Source organism: Chelonoidis abingdonii, chromosome 9 (assembly GCF_003597395.2).
Source record: "Chelonoidis abingdonii isolate Lonesome George chromosome 9, CheloAbing_2.0, whole genome shotgun sequence".
NCBI classification, from domain to species: domain Eukaryota; kingdom Metazoa; phylum Chordata; order Testudines; family Testudinidae; genus Chelonoidis; species Chelonoidis abingdonii.
In genome coordinates, this window is record NC_133777.1 from 38,091,452 (window position 1) to 38,103,918 (window position 12,467).

Here is a 12,467-nt window from a genome sequence, read left to right on the forward strand (position 1 = left end):
TGGGTCCCTCCCTTTTCAGAAGGGTTATAACTCCATGAGGGGCGCCAGCCTTCGGGAGGAGTCTGTGTCTCATTCCATTTTCAGGCTATGACTTCCCTCCAGCAGCTTCATTGGTACTGCCGTTGGAACCAAAATCCGCTTTCTCTCCATCAGGAGATTCTAAACCATTTGATGAATCATTATTCCCTCCTCCAAGACCCACCTTCTTGGTCAGAAGACTTGGGTTAGATTGGGACCAACCTCCACCTCGTCACCAGTCTCTGAGCCAATGCTACCCCATGCCATGGAGACTTCTGGAATCTTCTTTCAACCCATCCATTTGTCCTTATAGGGGCTGTTGGTCCAGCCTGCTAGGGAGTTGCCCTTTCCCTCCCCTGTGAGAGGACAACTGGAGCTGTAGAGGAGACCTTTGAAGAACAGGAGGCAAGGGCTGACAAAGTGGCATCTCACACAGATATGTCCTCATCATTGCCGGATGAGGCTGTAATGCCTCTACTACCTTCCATGGTGGATGACTTTAGACAGTTCCAGAAGCTGATGAACCGTGTCACAGATGTACTTCAGATTCCTCTTGTGCAAGTCCAGGACTCCTATAATAAACTCTTGGACCTTTTATGAAGGACATAAATCCACACCGTGTAGAAGTCAAGCATAGGAGTTTATTATACACAGTGCTAGTGGAGTGTCACGTTGCTTATTAGGCTCAGAGACACTGTCAATCAATTGATTATAATAGGATGTATAGATTTTCCATGGGTGGGAGAAAGTGATGGGATAGGCAGTTCTACACTCCAGGATAGGTTTTGCAGCAAAACAAGACAGCACATTAGTCAATGGTTAAAAGGTTACGTAATGTCTCCGCCCATGGTCTTAAGTTAGCAAGTTAACATTTAATTAATACTTTGATAAAATGTTATTAGTATAAAATATATATGTTGAATTCTGATTTGGGGTCCATAGGAATGGAGCAACTCCCTTGATTGTCCAACAGGTACCTTCGTAGGGATTAAAGCAAAGAAACAGTGAAAGTATATGGCAATAAAGATTTTCCCCTTTATATCTTAAGGCAGGCATTGGTCCCTGGGAAGGGAGGTGGAAGGATGCCATATCTTATACTGACATGTGCCAACTTTTCATAAACTGAAGGTTGGATCTGTGGGAAGAACATTCCCTACAGAAGAGACTGACACAATAGGAACAGGGATTCTTTGTTTAATTTGCAACTCTGAATAAGACACAGTTATTTAGTTCTTAGCTCCAACACCTGGCAATTTGCTGACCAGGCCTATTTTAGCAAAAACAAGATTATCTGTTTACCCCAGCTTTCTTTTAGCTGATCACTATTTGCTAGGCCTCTAGTCTCTTGACCAAACTCAGGACTTTGGATCTAAAAAAAGAGCTGCCACAATCCATATACCAATGGAGTGGTTGTTATATAAAATGCACATGGATTTTAACCCTTCATTTTACATACCTCTGCTGTAAAATGTGTGGCACTTCCAATTAATGAGGCCCTTCTACAGCCAGCCAGGATGATCTGTCAGACTCCTGCCCTGACACCCGCTACGTGCAAATAGGTCAACAAACAATACTACGTCCCATCCAAGGGTTCAGAATTTTTATTTTCACATTCAACACTGAATTCCTTGTTTGTAGATGCAGTTAATGAACGTGGGAGGCAGCACAACACCGAGGCTACCCCATATAACAAGAAGCAGAAGCATCTTGATCTTTTCAGTCACAGAGTAGATTTTGTGACATTATAATTCAGGATAGTGAATCACCAGGTGCTTGTGTCAAACCGTGACTACCTGCCTTACAGTAAATTGAATACCTTTATTGAATATTTCACCATCAATAATTTAAGGCCATCATAAATGGAGGTCAGCTCTTGGCAAAGATGCCATTACAGGCTGCATTTAGGGTATGTCTATACTGCTCACTGGATTGGTGGGCAGCGATCGATCCAGCGGGGATCAATTTATCGTGTCTAATCTAGACACAATAAATCAACCCCCGAGCGCTCTCCTGTTGACTCCAGTACTCCACCACCACAAGAGGCACAGATGGAGCGCCAGCAGTTGACTCACCACAGTGAAGATACCATCGTGAGTAGATCTAAGTACATCGACTTCAGCTATGTTATTCGTGTAGCTGAAGTTGCATAACTTAGATCACTGTCCCCACCCCCCTGCCCAGTGTAGACCAGGCCTTAGATGCAGCCAGTACTGCAGCCCACTCCATTTCCACCACTATCATAATACAATGAGCATCTGGGTCCAGCAATCTGGCTTCCCTAGTGAGTTACAAATCTACTATAGAAGACCTTCCTTTCATCAGTCACAAGTTGTTTTCTGAATCTAAGGACAACTCCCTCGTCTCTTCCCACTTTGAAGGACTTGAGGGACACACTTAGATCCCTCGGGATCTCTACCCTTGCAAATAATAATTTAAGCAGGTCTCAGAGCGCAGAGGTCTCACCCAGCTCGTTTTTCTAGTTTCTGTCAGCCACCCGAACCAGTGACCAAGAGACGACAGCTACTTCATCCCAGCCATCTGAATTGTCCGAGTGCCAGTTGTAATGGCTTGGTCGAGAGTGTAAACCACCCACTTCACAGAGATTTACTGCTGCACCATTCTATCCACATCCCTCCACTTTTGGGTACCACATCTCCCAATTTCAACCTGCACAGAAGAGCTTAACACCAACAAATGCGTTTTGGAGACCATAATATCTAATTATTCCATCCATTTCACTTCTATCCCTCCCTCCCCACCTACCCCACTTCCCTGTCCCTTTTCAGGGGCTCATCTTGCATTCAGTTGCTGAGACAGGAGGTTGCCTCGCTTCCATGCTTAGGAGATGTAGAACCCGTCCCAGTTCAGCACAAGGGAAAGGGGTTTTATACCAAGTACTTTCTGGTTCCCAAAAAGAACGGAGGATGGAGACCAATATTAGATCTCAGACATCTGAACAGTGATGTGAACAGCAGAAAATCAGGGCGGTGACCCTTGCAGTTAAAATTCCCCCCTAAATTGCAGGGATTGGTTTGCAACTCTCGACCTTCAAGATGCTTATTTTTATGTTGTGATTCACTACTCTCATAAGAGATTTCTTTGCTTCATAGTCAACTTCGACCACTGCCAGCCCCTCTTGCTCCTTTTTGGCCTCTCCTCTGCCCCAAAGGTATTCTCAAAGACCATGGCAGTCATACCCACCTACCTACTAGGGATATAAAAGGTTAACTGGTAAGCATTAGGCTTATCGGTTAACCAAAGTTTACCATTAACCTCAGCAGCCCTGCATCAGGCTGGCGAGAGGGACCCCAGCCCTGCCATGCCAGCGAGGTCCCTGCTGCACCATGCCAGGTGAGCCAGTGGGACCTCAGTTAGGGCCGGAGTGGGCCCCAAGCCCTGGCTGCACTGGTTGGCTCATCCTCCCATGTGTCAATGATTGGTTGCTCAGCGGACTGCTATTATCAAGAGGTGTGGTCAGCAGTACAAACAGCAAGATTGGTATTCCACAGTTTAGGCCTCTGACTCAATCTCAAGAAGTCTGCTTTTACACCAGCACATCGGATAGATTTCGTAGGAGCTTCTCTGGATGAGGTGACAGCCAGGGTTTACCTACATATGAACAGATTTGTTGCCCTAAAGAATCACATAAAAACAGCCGTACTGGATTAGACCGGCGGTTCATCTGAGCCCAGTATCCTATCTTCTAACAGCAACCAGTATTGGATGCTTAAGAGATAATGAACAAAACAGAGCAATTTTGAGTGATCCATCCCTTGTCATCTTGTCCCAGCTTCTCAAGGATTCAGCTCAGTCCTCAAACCTCAGCCAGAAGTTGCCTCTAACTGTTAGGGCACATGGCAGCTTGCATTTTCGTAACACAACACACCAGTTTACATCTTTGATGCCTCCAGGGATGGCTCAAGACAGTCTATATGCCCAGCAAGCATATGTCTCTCCCTTGCTTGGTTCTACAGTCACTCAGCTGATTCAAGAGCCCTTCAAAGGTTTCTGCAAAAGTCCCATTTAGTCAAGATCCTCTTACCATTGTCATATCATCAGACACATCCCTCTTGGGATAGAGGATGCGCATCTGAAGTCACACACAATCCAAGGCAAATGGTCGTCCCAAAAGCAGCTTCTCCACATCAACCATCTACAATTGAGGGCAGTCAGAAATTCTTGCATTCATTTCCTTCCTCTGATCAAGGCCCAGTCCATCAAGATCATGACAGACAACATGGTCTGCATGATCTATATCAATCTCAGGGTGGGATGCATTCTTTCTCCCTTCGTACTGAAGTACTAAAACTCTGGAATTGGTGCATAGTCAGCCAGATAATCATCTAAGCTTCTTACCTCCTGAGTATGCAGAACACTATGGCAGATCACCTCAGCAGGCATTTTCCTCAGAATTACTAATGGGAGTTGGACATGCAAGTCTTCAATGGCATATTTCTAACCTGGAGTTGACAGAAGTGGGCCTCTTTGCAACCACCACCAACACAAGAAATTTTGCAACACAAGTGCAAGAAATTTTGCTCGAGAGTGGGACTAGACCCTCAATCACTGGGGGATGTCTTCCTCTTCTCATGGACAAGAGGTTTTCTTCATGTGTGTCCACCACCACCATTAGTTTTGAAAGTATTCAACAAGATCAAGCAAGACAAGGCTAGATTCACTGTAATTGCACTCACCTGGCTGAGACAAGTTTGGTATCATTACCTCATTCAACTTGCAAGTTCTGCAACTTCAGGCATGGCTCCTAGATGGCTTTTGGGGATAGAGACCCCCTGTTCAACGGAAGTACAACAGATGATATTAAACAGCGGAAGGACATTTTTGAGAATTATTTACCTTCAGAAACAGAAGAGATTTCATCACTGGTGTATTCTTCAATAATTTTCTCCAGATCACTCTTCTCTATCCACTGTCCTTAACTACCTGTTTGAGTTCAAAGATCTGGTCTTGATATGAGCTTGATCACTTGTGGCTGTCACAGCCTTCCACTCCTTGATAAAAAGTTGTTTGTTTGTTTGTTTGTTTTTCTCACCCCACAATCGCAAGGTTTCTCAGAAGCCTAATGAACCCATTTCCACAGATTAGGGAACCTGATCCTGTATGGAACTTGATCTTTGTTCTTACAAAGGACCACTTTGAGCCATTAGCTACAAGTTCATTGGTTCACCTATCAATGAAAACAACTTTCTTGGTAGCCATCACTTTTGCCTAGAGAGTTGGAGAATTGGGAGCTTTAATGACAGATCCTTCTTTCACTGTACTTTTAAGGATAAGGTATCATTGCAACCACATCCCTAGTTTTTACCCAATGTGTCCTTTGAATTTTATATAGATGAGACTATTCACTTACCAGTTTTCCTCCTGAAACCACATCAGACTAGGCAGGATTCTGCCTTCGATACTTTAGATGTCAGAAAGGCATTGCCCTTCTATCTGGACAGAACGAAACCTTTCTGAAAGTCTCCTAGATTGTTTGTTTCAGTTGTGACAAGATGCACGGGATCCACAGTCTCCACCCAGAGAGTCTCAAGATGGATCTTGGGGTGTATTATTTCATATTATGTGTCTGCTGACATTCAACCTCTTTCTAGAGCAGTGGTTCTCAACCTTCCCAGACTACTGTACCCCTTTCAGAAGTCTGATTTGTTTTGCATATCCCAAGTTTCACCTCACTTAAAAACTACTTGCTTACAAAATCAGACATAAAAATAAAGAAGTGTTACCGCACAGTATTACTGAAAAAGTGCTTACTTTCTCAGTTTTGCCATATAATTATAAAAGATTGATTGGAATATAAATATTGTACTTACATTTCAGTGTGATACTTGACCTGTTCTTCACTTGTGAGCATTGTCTGAAACCAGAGCCCTATCGCCCAGAGCTGAAGCATGTAACTTAGCTTTGTGGGGCTTCCTGTGGCGTGGGTTCCTGGGCAATTGTCCTGCTTGCCACCCCTAGTGCCGACCCTACACTTGCAACCCCTCAAAAACCATCCAAAACCGCGACCCCCAGGTTGGGAAATTTTGATCTAGATGAGTTGAGTACCCCTGCAAGACCTCTGTAGACCCATAGAGGTACGCCTGGGTTGAGAAACACTGTTCTAGAGTGTTAGCTCATTCTGCAACATCACAGTCTACATCTGTGGCGTTACTCAAAGACGTTCCAGTGAGTGAAATCTGCAGAGCTGCACGTGGAGCTCTGCACGTACTTTCTCCAACTATTATACTCTGGTTCTTGCCTCTAGATTAGATGCTGCAGTTGGCAGTGCAGTTTTGTTCTTGGTATTGGATGTTGTTCTGACGCTCCCCCCTCCTTGTGAGGATACTGCTTTGAAGTCAACTGAAGTGGAACACCCATAGGAACACTACTCGAAGAAGAAGGATGGGTTGCTCACCTTGTGCAGTAACTGGCATTCTTCCAGATACGTTTCCCTGTGGGTGCTCCACTACTTGTCCTCCTTTCCCTCTGCTTTGAAGTTTTACCTTATGGGACGTTATGATAGAGATGGAGTTGCAGGTGGTTCGCCTGCACAGATCTATATATCCTCAGTGCGGGGTACAAGGATGCGAGGAGGCACATGCTTGGGCCAAACAAGCACTGCTACCAGAAATTTCAGATCAAGGGTGCAGAGACACATGCACTGGAAATGGAGCTCTCACTGGGGGACACATCTCAAAGAATTCCAGTTACTGCACAAGTGAGTAACGCTCCTTTCTTGTAGTGAGTTCACTCACTTTGAACAAGGGAGGGTGCTTAAGAGCAATTCTAGGAGCAAACTTTTTCAGCAGTCACATTTCATGGTTGCTGGGGCAATGTTCCATGTCACAATCTGCTGGATGTTCTGAATACCTGCTGGGCTCCCCCTTGTGTCCTATATCATGAATGGTACAGACTGACTTGGCTGGAAATTGGGAGACTGAATTTAGTATTTAGGGCCCTCTGACTTTCCCAACAGGTCCATTGATTGGAAAGTAAAAGGTTATAAAACACATCCAAAAGTCAGCTACAGAGACTGGGAGGCTGGGTCCATGCTAAAGTAACACCATTTATTATGCATACATCTTTGAAATAGGCCCTTCATAGCATCCTCTTAATACTGGACAGTGTTCTGGGCCTCTTTTCAGACATGCTGCAATGTGAAGCTACACACAAAACACCCCTACAGTTACCCCTTTATCAAAGGTCTGACCAAACAGATCAGCTTTTACACCACGCCCTGAGGGTCAACAGAGCCAAGCACTGTAAGGCCAGCCTCCTCTGAGAGTGCCCTTGAATTTGGAATTCGCTCCTCCTTACAGTGTGTCCTGAAGGACAACAGACCAAGGCTCCCGTCATGGCTGAGTGTTCAGAGAGAGAGGTCAGGATGTTATTTTGTATTCTATTGCGTGAGGTGGGGTTGTTGTCTTTGGGGTTCATCTGCATCATGTATTCTGCTGTTGTTGAAGTACTTTGAGATTTAGAATACGTGCTTTCTTACAGTAATCAAAATAATTGTCCTTAATTGGAAAATAAAAAGCCTCCATCATTATATATGTTCTTAATTAGTCAAGAAACACTCCACCCCCCAAAAATGACTGCATTATAGCCACCTCCTCACTGCATTTTATTTCGGCAGGTGTGGAATGAGCTGTCTATCGGAAGAGTGCACTAAATCCCTTGTGCAGTGCAGAATGGTGGAGTCTCCTAAGTCAGGAGGAGCCAGGCTCCAGCAGTGGGTTTGGGATACTGCCTCACCTCGTCCCTAGCACCAAGAGCTGCCCCTGCCTGAGATGAGAGTAGAAACCAATTTCAGATCCCGTGTGAAGATGGGGTGAGGGCAAGAAGGCTGTGGGTTGGTGTTTCTCCTTTGTTCTTTCCAAGCCAGTCCTTGTGTAGGAAATCTGTGACTGAAGCTGTATACAGGGAAAGGGACATTAACCTAAAACCATTGAACATCTTGGCTTATCAACTGATTTTAACAATACTTGTTCTCACTGCAGGAAACTCCGGGATGTTTTGCAGAAGAGGCTGATCAAGTTTTTCATTGACCAAAGCAAGAAGGACCCTGAGAAATATGCCAAGTTCTTTGAAGACTATGGGCTGTTCATGAGAGAGGGGATTGTGACCATAGCAGAGCAGGACGTCAAGGTACATATCGTACTAAATGTCTGGCTGGTGTGAAAGAGCATAGACTGCTGCCCGGACTTGAGATAAGGCAGTGGTGCGGGAAGGTGATTCTCTTCTGGGGATCCTACATTTGCTCATGTGGCCTTTTGTGCCTGGCCCTTTGGAGATTTACAGATCCTTCAAAATATTCTAACCTCCATAGTGTCCTACAAGCTTTCAGAAAGGGGGATGTGGACAGGTGCCATTCCCCATCTCTTCTCAGACACAGCCCACACACTATACAATCTAAACATGCCCTCCCTTTGGCACTTGGTTTTATTAATATGAATATTAATACTCCCACTTCCCTAATTATAGGCCTGTCAGTCTAACACTGATCCTGGGCAAGATAATAGAGCAGCTGATACGGGACCTGATTAATCAAGAATTAAGGGAGAGTGATATAATCAATGCCAATCAACATGGGTTTATGGAAATAGATCCTGTCAAACTAACTTGATACCTTTTTTTGGTGAGATTACAGGTTTGGCTGATAACAGTGATGATGTAATAGACGTCTGTAAGGCTTTTGACTTGGTACTGAATGACGTTTTGATTAAAAAACTAGAAAGATATAAAATTAATGTGGCACATGATTAAAAGCTGGCTGACAGGACTCAAAATGTAGTTGTAAATAGGAATCATCATCGAGTGGGTGTGTCCCTAGTAGGGTTCCGTAGAGATTGTTTCTTGGCCCTATGTTATTTAACATTTTTACCAATGACCTGGAAGAAAACATAAATCATCACTGATAAAATTTGTAGATCACACAAAAATTGGGGGACTGGTAAATAATGAAGAGAACAGGTCACTGACACAGAGCAATCTGGATGGGTTGGTAAGCTGGGCTCAAGCAAACAATATGTATAGAGCCTTGTGCGGATACAAAATTTGTACCTGCATCCAATCTGCAAAGATGGTCCATGGATGCGGATATCCATGAATATAAAGTAGATTTCCACCAATTTGCAGGGCTCTAAGTATGTGTTTTTTATATGGTTAAATGTATGCATCTAGGAACAAAGAATAGAGGCCCTACTTACAGGTTGGGGGAATCCATCCTGGGAAGCAGCGACTCTGAAAAAGAGTTGGGGGTCGTGGCGGATAATCAGTTGTATATGGGCTTCCAGTGCAAAGCTGTAGCCCAGGAGTAGGCAACCTAAGGCACGAGTGCTGAAGGCGGCACACGAGCTGATTTTCAGTGGCATTCAGGCTGCCGGAGTCCTGGCCGCCGGTCCGGGGGGCTCTGCATTTTAATTTAATTTTAAATGAAGTTTCTTAAACATTTTAGAAACCTTATTTATTTTACATACAATAGTTTAGTTTATAATATAGACTTAGAGAGAGAGAGAGCTTCTAAAAATGTTTAAATATATTACTGGCACGCGAAACCTTAAATGAGAGTGAATAAATGAAGTCTCGGCACACACTCCTGAAAGGCTGCCGACCCCTGCTGTAGCCTAAAGGGCTAATGCGATCTTTGGATTTATAAGCAGGAAAATCTTGAGTAAAACAGAGAGGTGATTTTACCCTTTATATTTGGCACTGGTGCGAATGCTGCTGGAATTCTGTGTCCAGTTCTGGTGTCCACAATTCAAGAAGGATGTTGATAAATTGGAGCGAGTTCAGAGAAGAGCCACAAGAATGATTAAAAGATTAGAAAACCTGCCTTGCAGTGATAGAGTTGGAGTTCAATCTAGTTAGCTTAGCAAAGAGAAGGTTATGGCATAATTTGATTACAGTCTATAAGTACCTACACGGGGAACAAATATTTACTAATGGGCTCTTCAGTCTAGCAGAGAAGGGTCTAAAACAGGGATGGGAAAACTTTTTGTCCCAAGGACCACATCTGGGTATGGAAATTGTATGATGGGCCATGAATGCTCACGAAATTGGGGGTTGAGGTGCAGGAGGGGGTGAGGGCTCCGAGTGGGGGTGTGGGCTCTGGGGTGGGGTTGGGGGTGCAGGAGGGTGCTCTGGGCTGGGACCGAAGGGTTCGGAGGGCAGGAGGGGGATCAGGGCAGGGGCAGGGGGTTGGAGGGCAGGGGTGCAGGCAGCGCTTACCTCAAGCAGCTCCCAGAAGCAGTGGCATGTCCCTCCTTCAGCTCCTACGCAGAGGTGCAGCCCCATCTGCGCGCTGCCCCATCTGCAGGTGCTGCTCCTGCAGCTCCCATTGGCTGCGGTTCCCGACCAATGGGAGCTGCGGGGCAGCACTTGGGGTGGGGACACCATGCAGAGACTCCTGGCTGTCCCTATATGTAGGAGCTGGAGAGGACATGCCACTGCTTCCAGGAGCCGCACAGAGCGGGGCAAGCCCCTGACCCTGCTCCCTGGCTGGAGTGCCAGAGTAGGGCAAGCATCAGACCTGCTCCCTGGTGGGAGCTCGAGGACTAGATTAAAACTTCTGGAGGGCCAGATCCGGCCCCCAGGCCGTAGTTTGCCCACCCCTTGTCTAAGACGATCCAATGCCTGGAATTTGAAGCTAGACAAATATAGACTGAAAATGAAGCATACATTTTTAGTAGTGAGAATAGAGAACCATTGGAACAGTTTACCAAGGGTCATAGTGGATTCTCCATCGGTGACAATTTTAAATCAAGGTTGGATGTTTTTCTAAAAGCTCTGCTCTAGGAATTATTGTGGGGCAGGTTTCTGGCCTGTGTTACACAGGTGGTCAGACTTCATTATCACAGTGATCCCTTCTTGCCTTGGAATCTATGTTTAAACAAGAACAGAACATAATGTTCAGCTCAGCCTTTCTGCCCAGGCTTCGCTTCTCCCAGGATTCCTCTCTCAGGACTGCTTAGCCCACACTCTAGATCCAGTCTAGGGCCACTCCCACCTCCTTTGTATCTAGGAGGGAAAGTGAGTTAGCAGAACCCACTTAACCCTTTGGTAGCAGGATCAGCGCCTGCTAACAGGGCTGGGTGTTTATGGCAAATATTGCCAGTCCTTTGCTGACATATATATGCCATATTAGAAGCTATAGTTACCCACACACCAGCCTGGTATAGTGGCTAAGGCAGTTGCTCATATTAGGCTTCGTTGGTCTCTGTGGGTTACAGTATGAGATGGCTGGGCGTAGCCTTCACCTGCAGTAATCACTTGGATTTGTAAAGTGCAGAGGAGAGTTTCCTCCTTGGTCCTTGGACTGAGCTCCCTTCTGTCTGCTCATGGGAGGGCTAAAAGCACTATGGCGTGGTGGATTATCTTGGTGTCCTGACCACCCCTCTCTCCCACATTGATAAAACAGCTACTGACAGCCTACGGTTGTTCTGAGTGCAGAGTGGCTGCACTGCCCCAGCCTGGCCTGCTGGCTAAGGTAGTTCAGAGATCTGTGCGGAACCCTGAGGTGCTCAGCTACCGCCAGGACAAGTGCCATAAAAATACCCTCTAAAGAAACCACATTCCCCTCTGTCTGTGCTGTGAGGGAGAAGCTCCTCCAGCTTCTCTGATGACCCTGCTGCTCCCAGGGAGCTGCTCTGTACTGTCTGGCACTGCAGAAGATCTGAGCAGAAACCAGAGCAGGTTTCCAGCCCCTTGCAAGGGAGATCACACCTCTAACAAGGTGATCTCCTCTCCCAGGAGGACATAGCGAAGCTGCTGCGTTACGAGTCCTCAGCGCTGCCTGCAGGCCAGCTGACCAGCCTGACAGAGTACGCCAGCCGCATGCAGGCAGGGAGCCGAAATATCTACTACTTGTGTGCGCCCAATCGGCACCTGGCTGAGCATTCGCCGTACTTCGAGGCCATGAAGAAAAAAGATACGGAGGTGGGTGAGCAATGCAGTGTCTCAGCAGGATGCAGCAGTGTGCTGCCCTCTGCTGCTGCCAATAGGCTTCAGCACGACAGAGTTCTGTCTCTGCTGCCAGGCCCAGCTTCCTGTCTGTGGGGTCCCCTGTGTCTGGTGTATTTTATGGGCTTGCGGGATACAGCAGAGCTACTGCAAAGGAGACAAGCTTTGAGATATGTTGTTTCCTGCCCTCTGCATATGTTACTTCTTCAGTCATTCTGTAGGGCCAGTGCAGCATAACAGCCCTCTGCCTCCTCTTGGGTTCAGATATTCACCTTGCAGGGGGAGGGGATTATTAGATCTGTCTCTCTATTCAGAAGCAAAGGGCAATGGGAGCCTCACAAACGTATGAGTTAGTATTAGTCTTACAGGCGAAAATCCATGAGCTCTTGCACTTCTCTCGGCTTAACACCGCAGGAGCCGCTCTGCCTCAGAGCCCAGCTGTTGGTTTGCAATGCTTGTACCAGGGTGATGAGTGAGGAGCAGGTCAGTGT

At 46.0% G+C, this 12,467-nt stretch overlaps 1 protein-coding gene across 1 annotated transcript in view; it reads left to right on the plus strand.

Moving 5' to 3' along the window:
* TRAP1 (TNF receptor associated protein 1) overlaps positions 1-12,467 on the plus strand; it is a 64,411-nt gene that overhangs the window by 45,908 nt on the left and 6,036 nt on the right. Inside the window, exons 12-13 of the mRNA XM_032781644.2 lie at positions 8,016-8,163; positions 11,767-11,952. Coding sequence (XP_032637535.1) covers positions 8,016-8,163; positions 11,767-11,952 — 334 coding nt within the window. The remainder of the gene's footprint in view (positions 1-8,015; positions 8,164-11,766; positions 11,953-12,467) is intronic.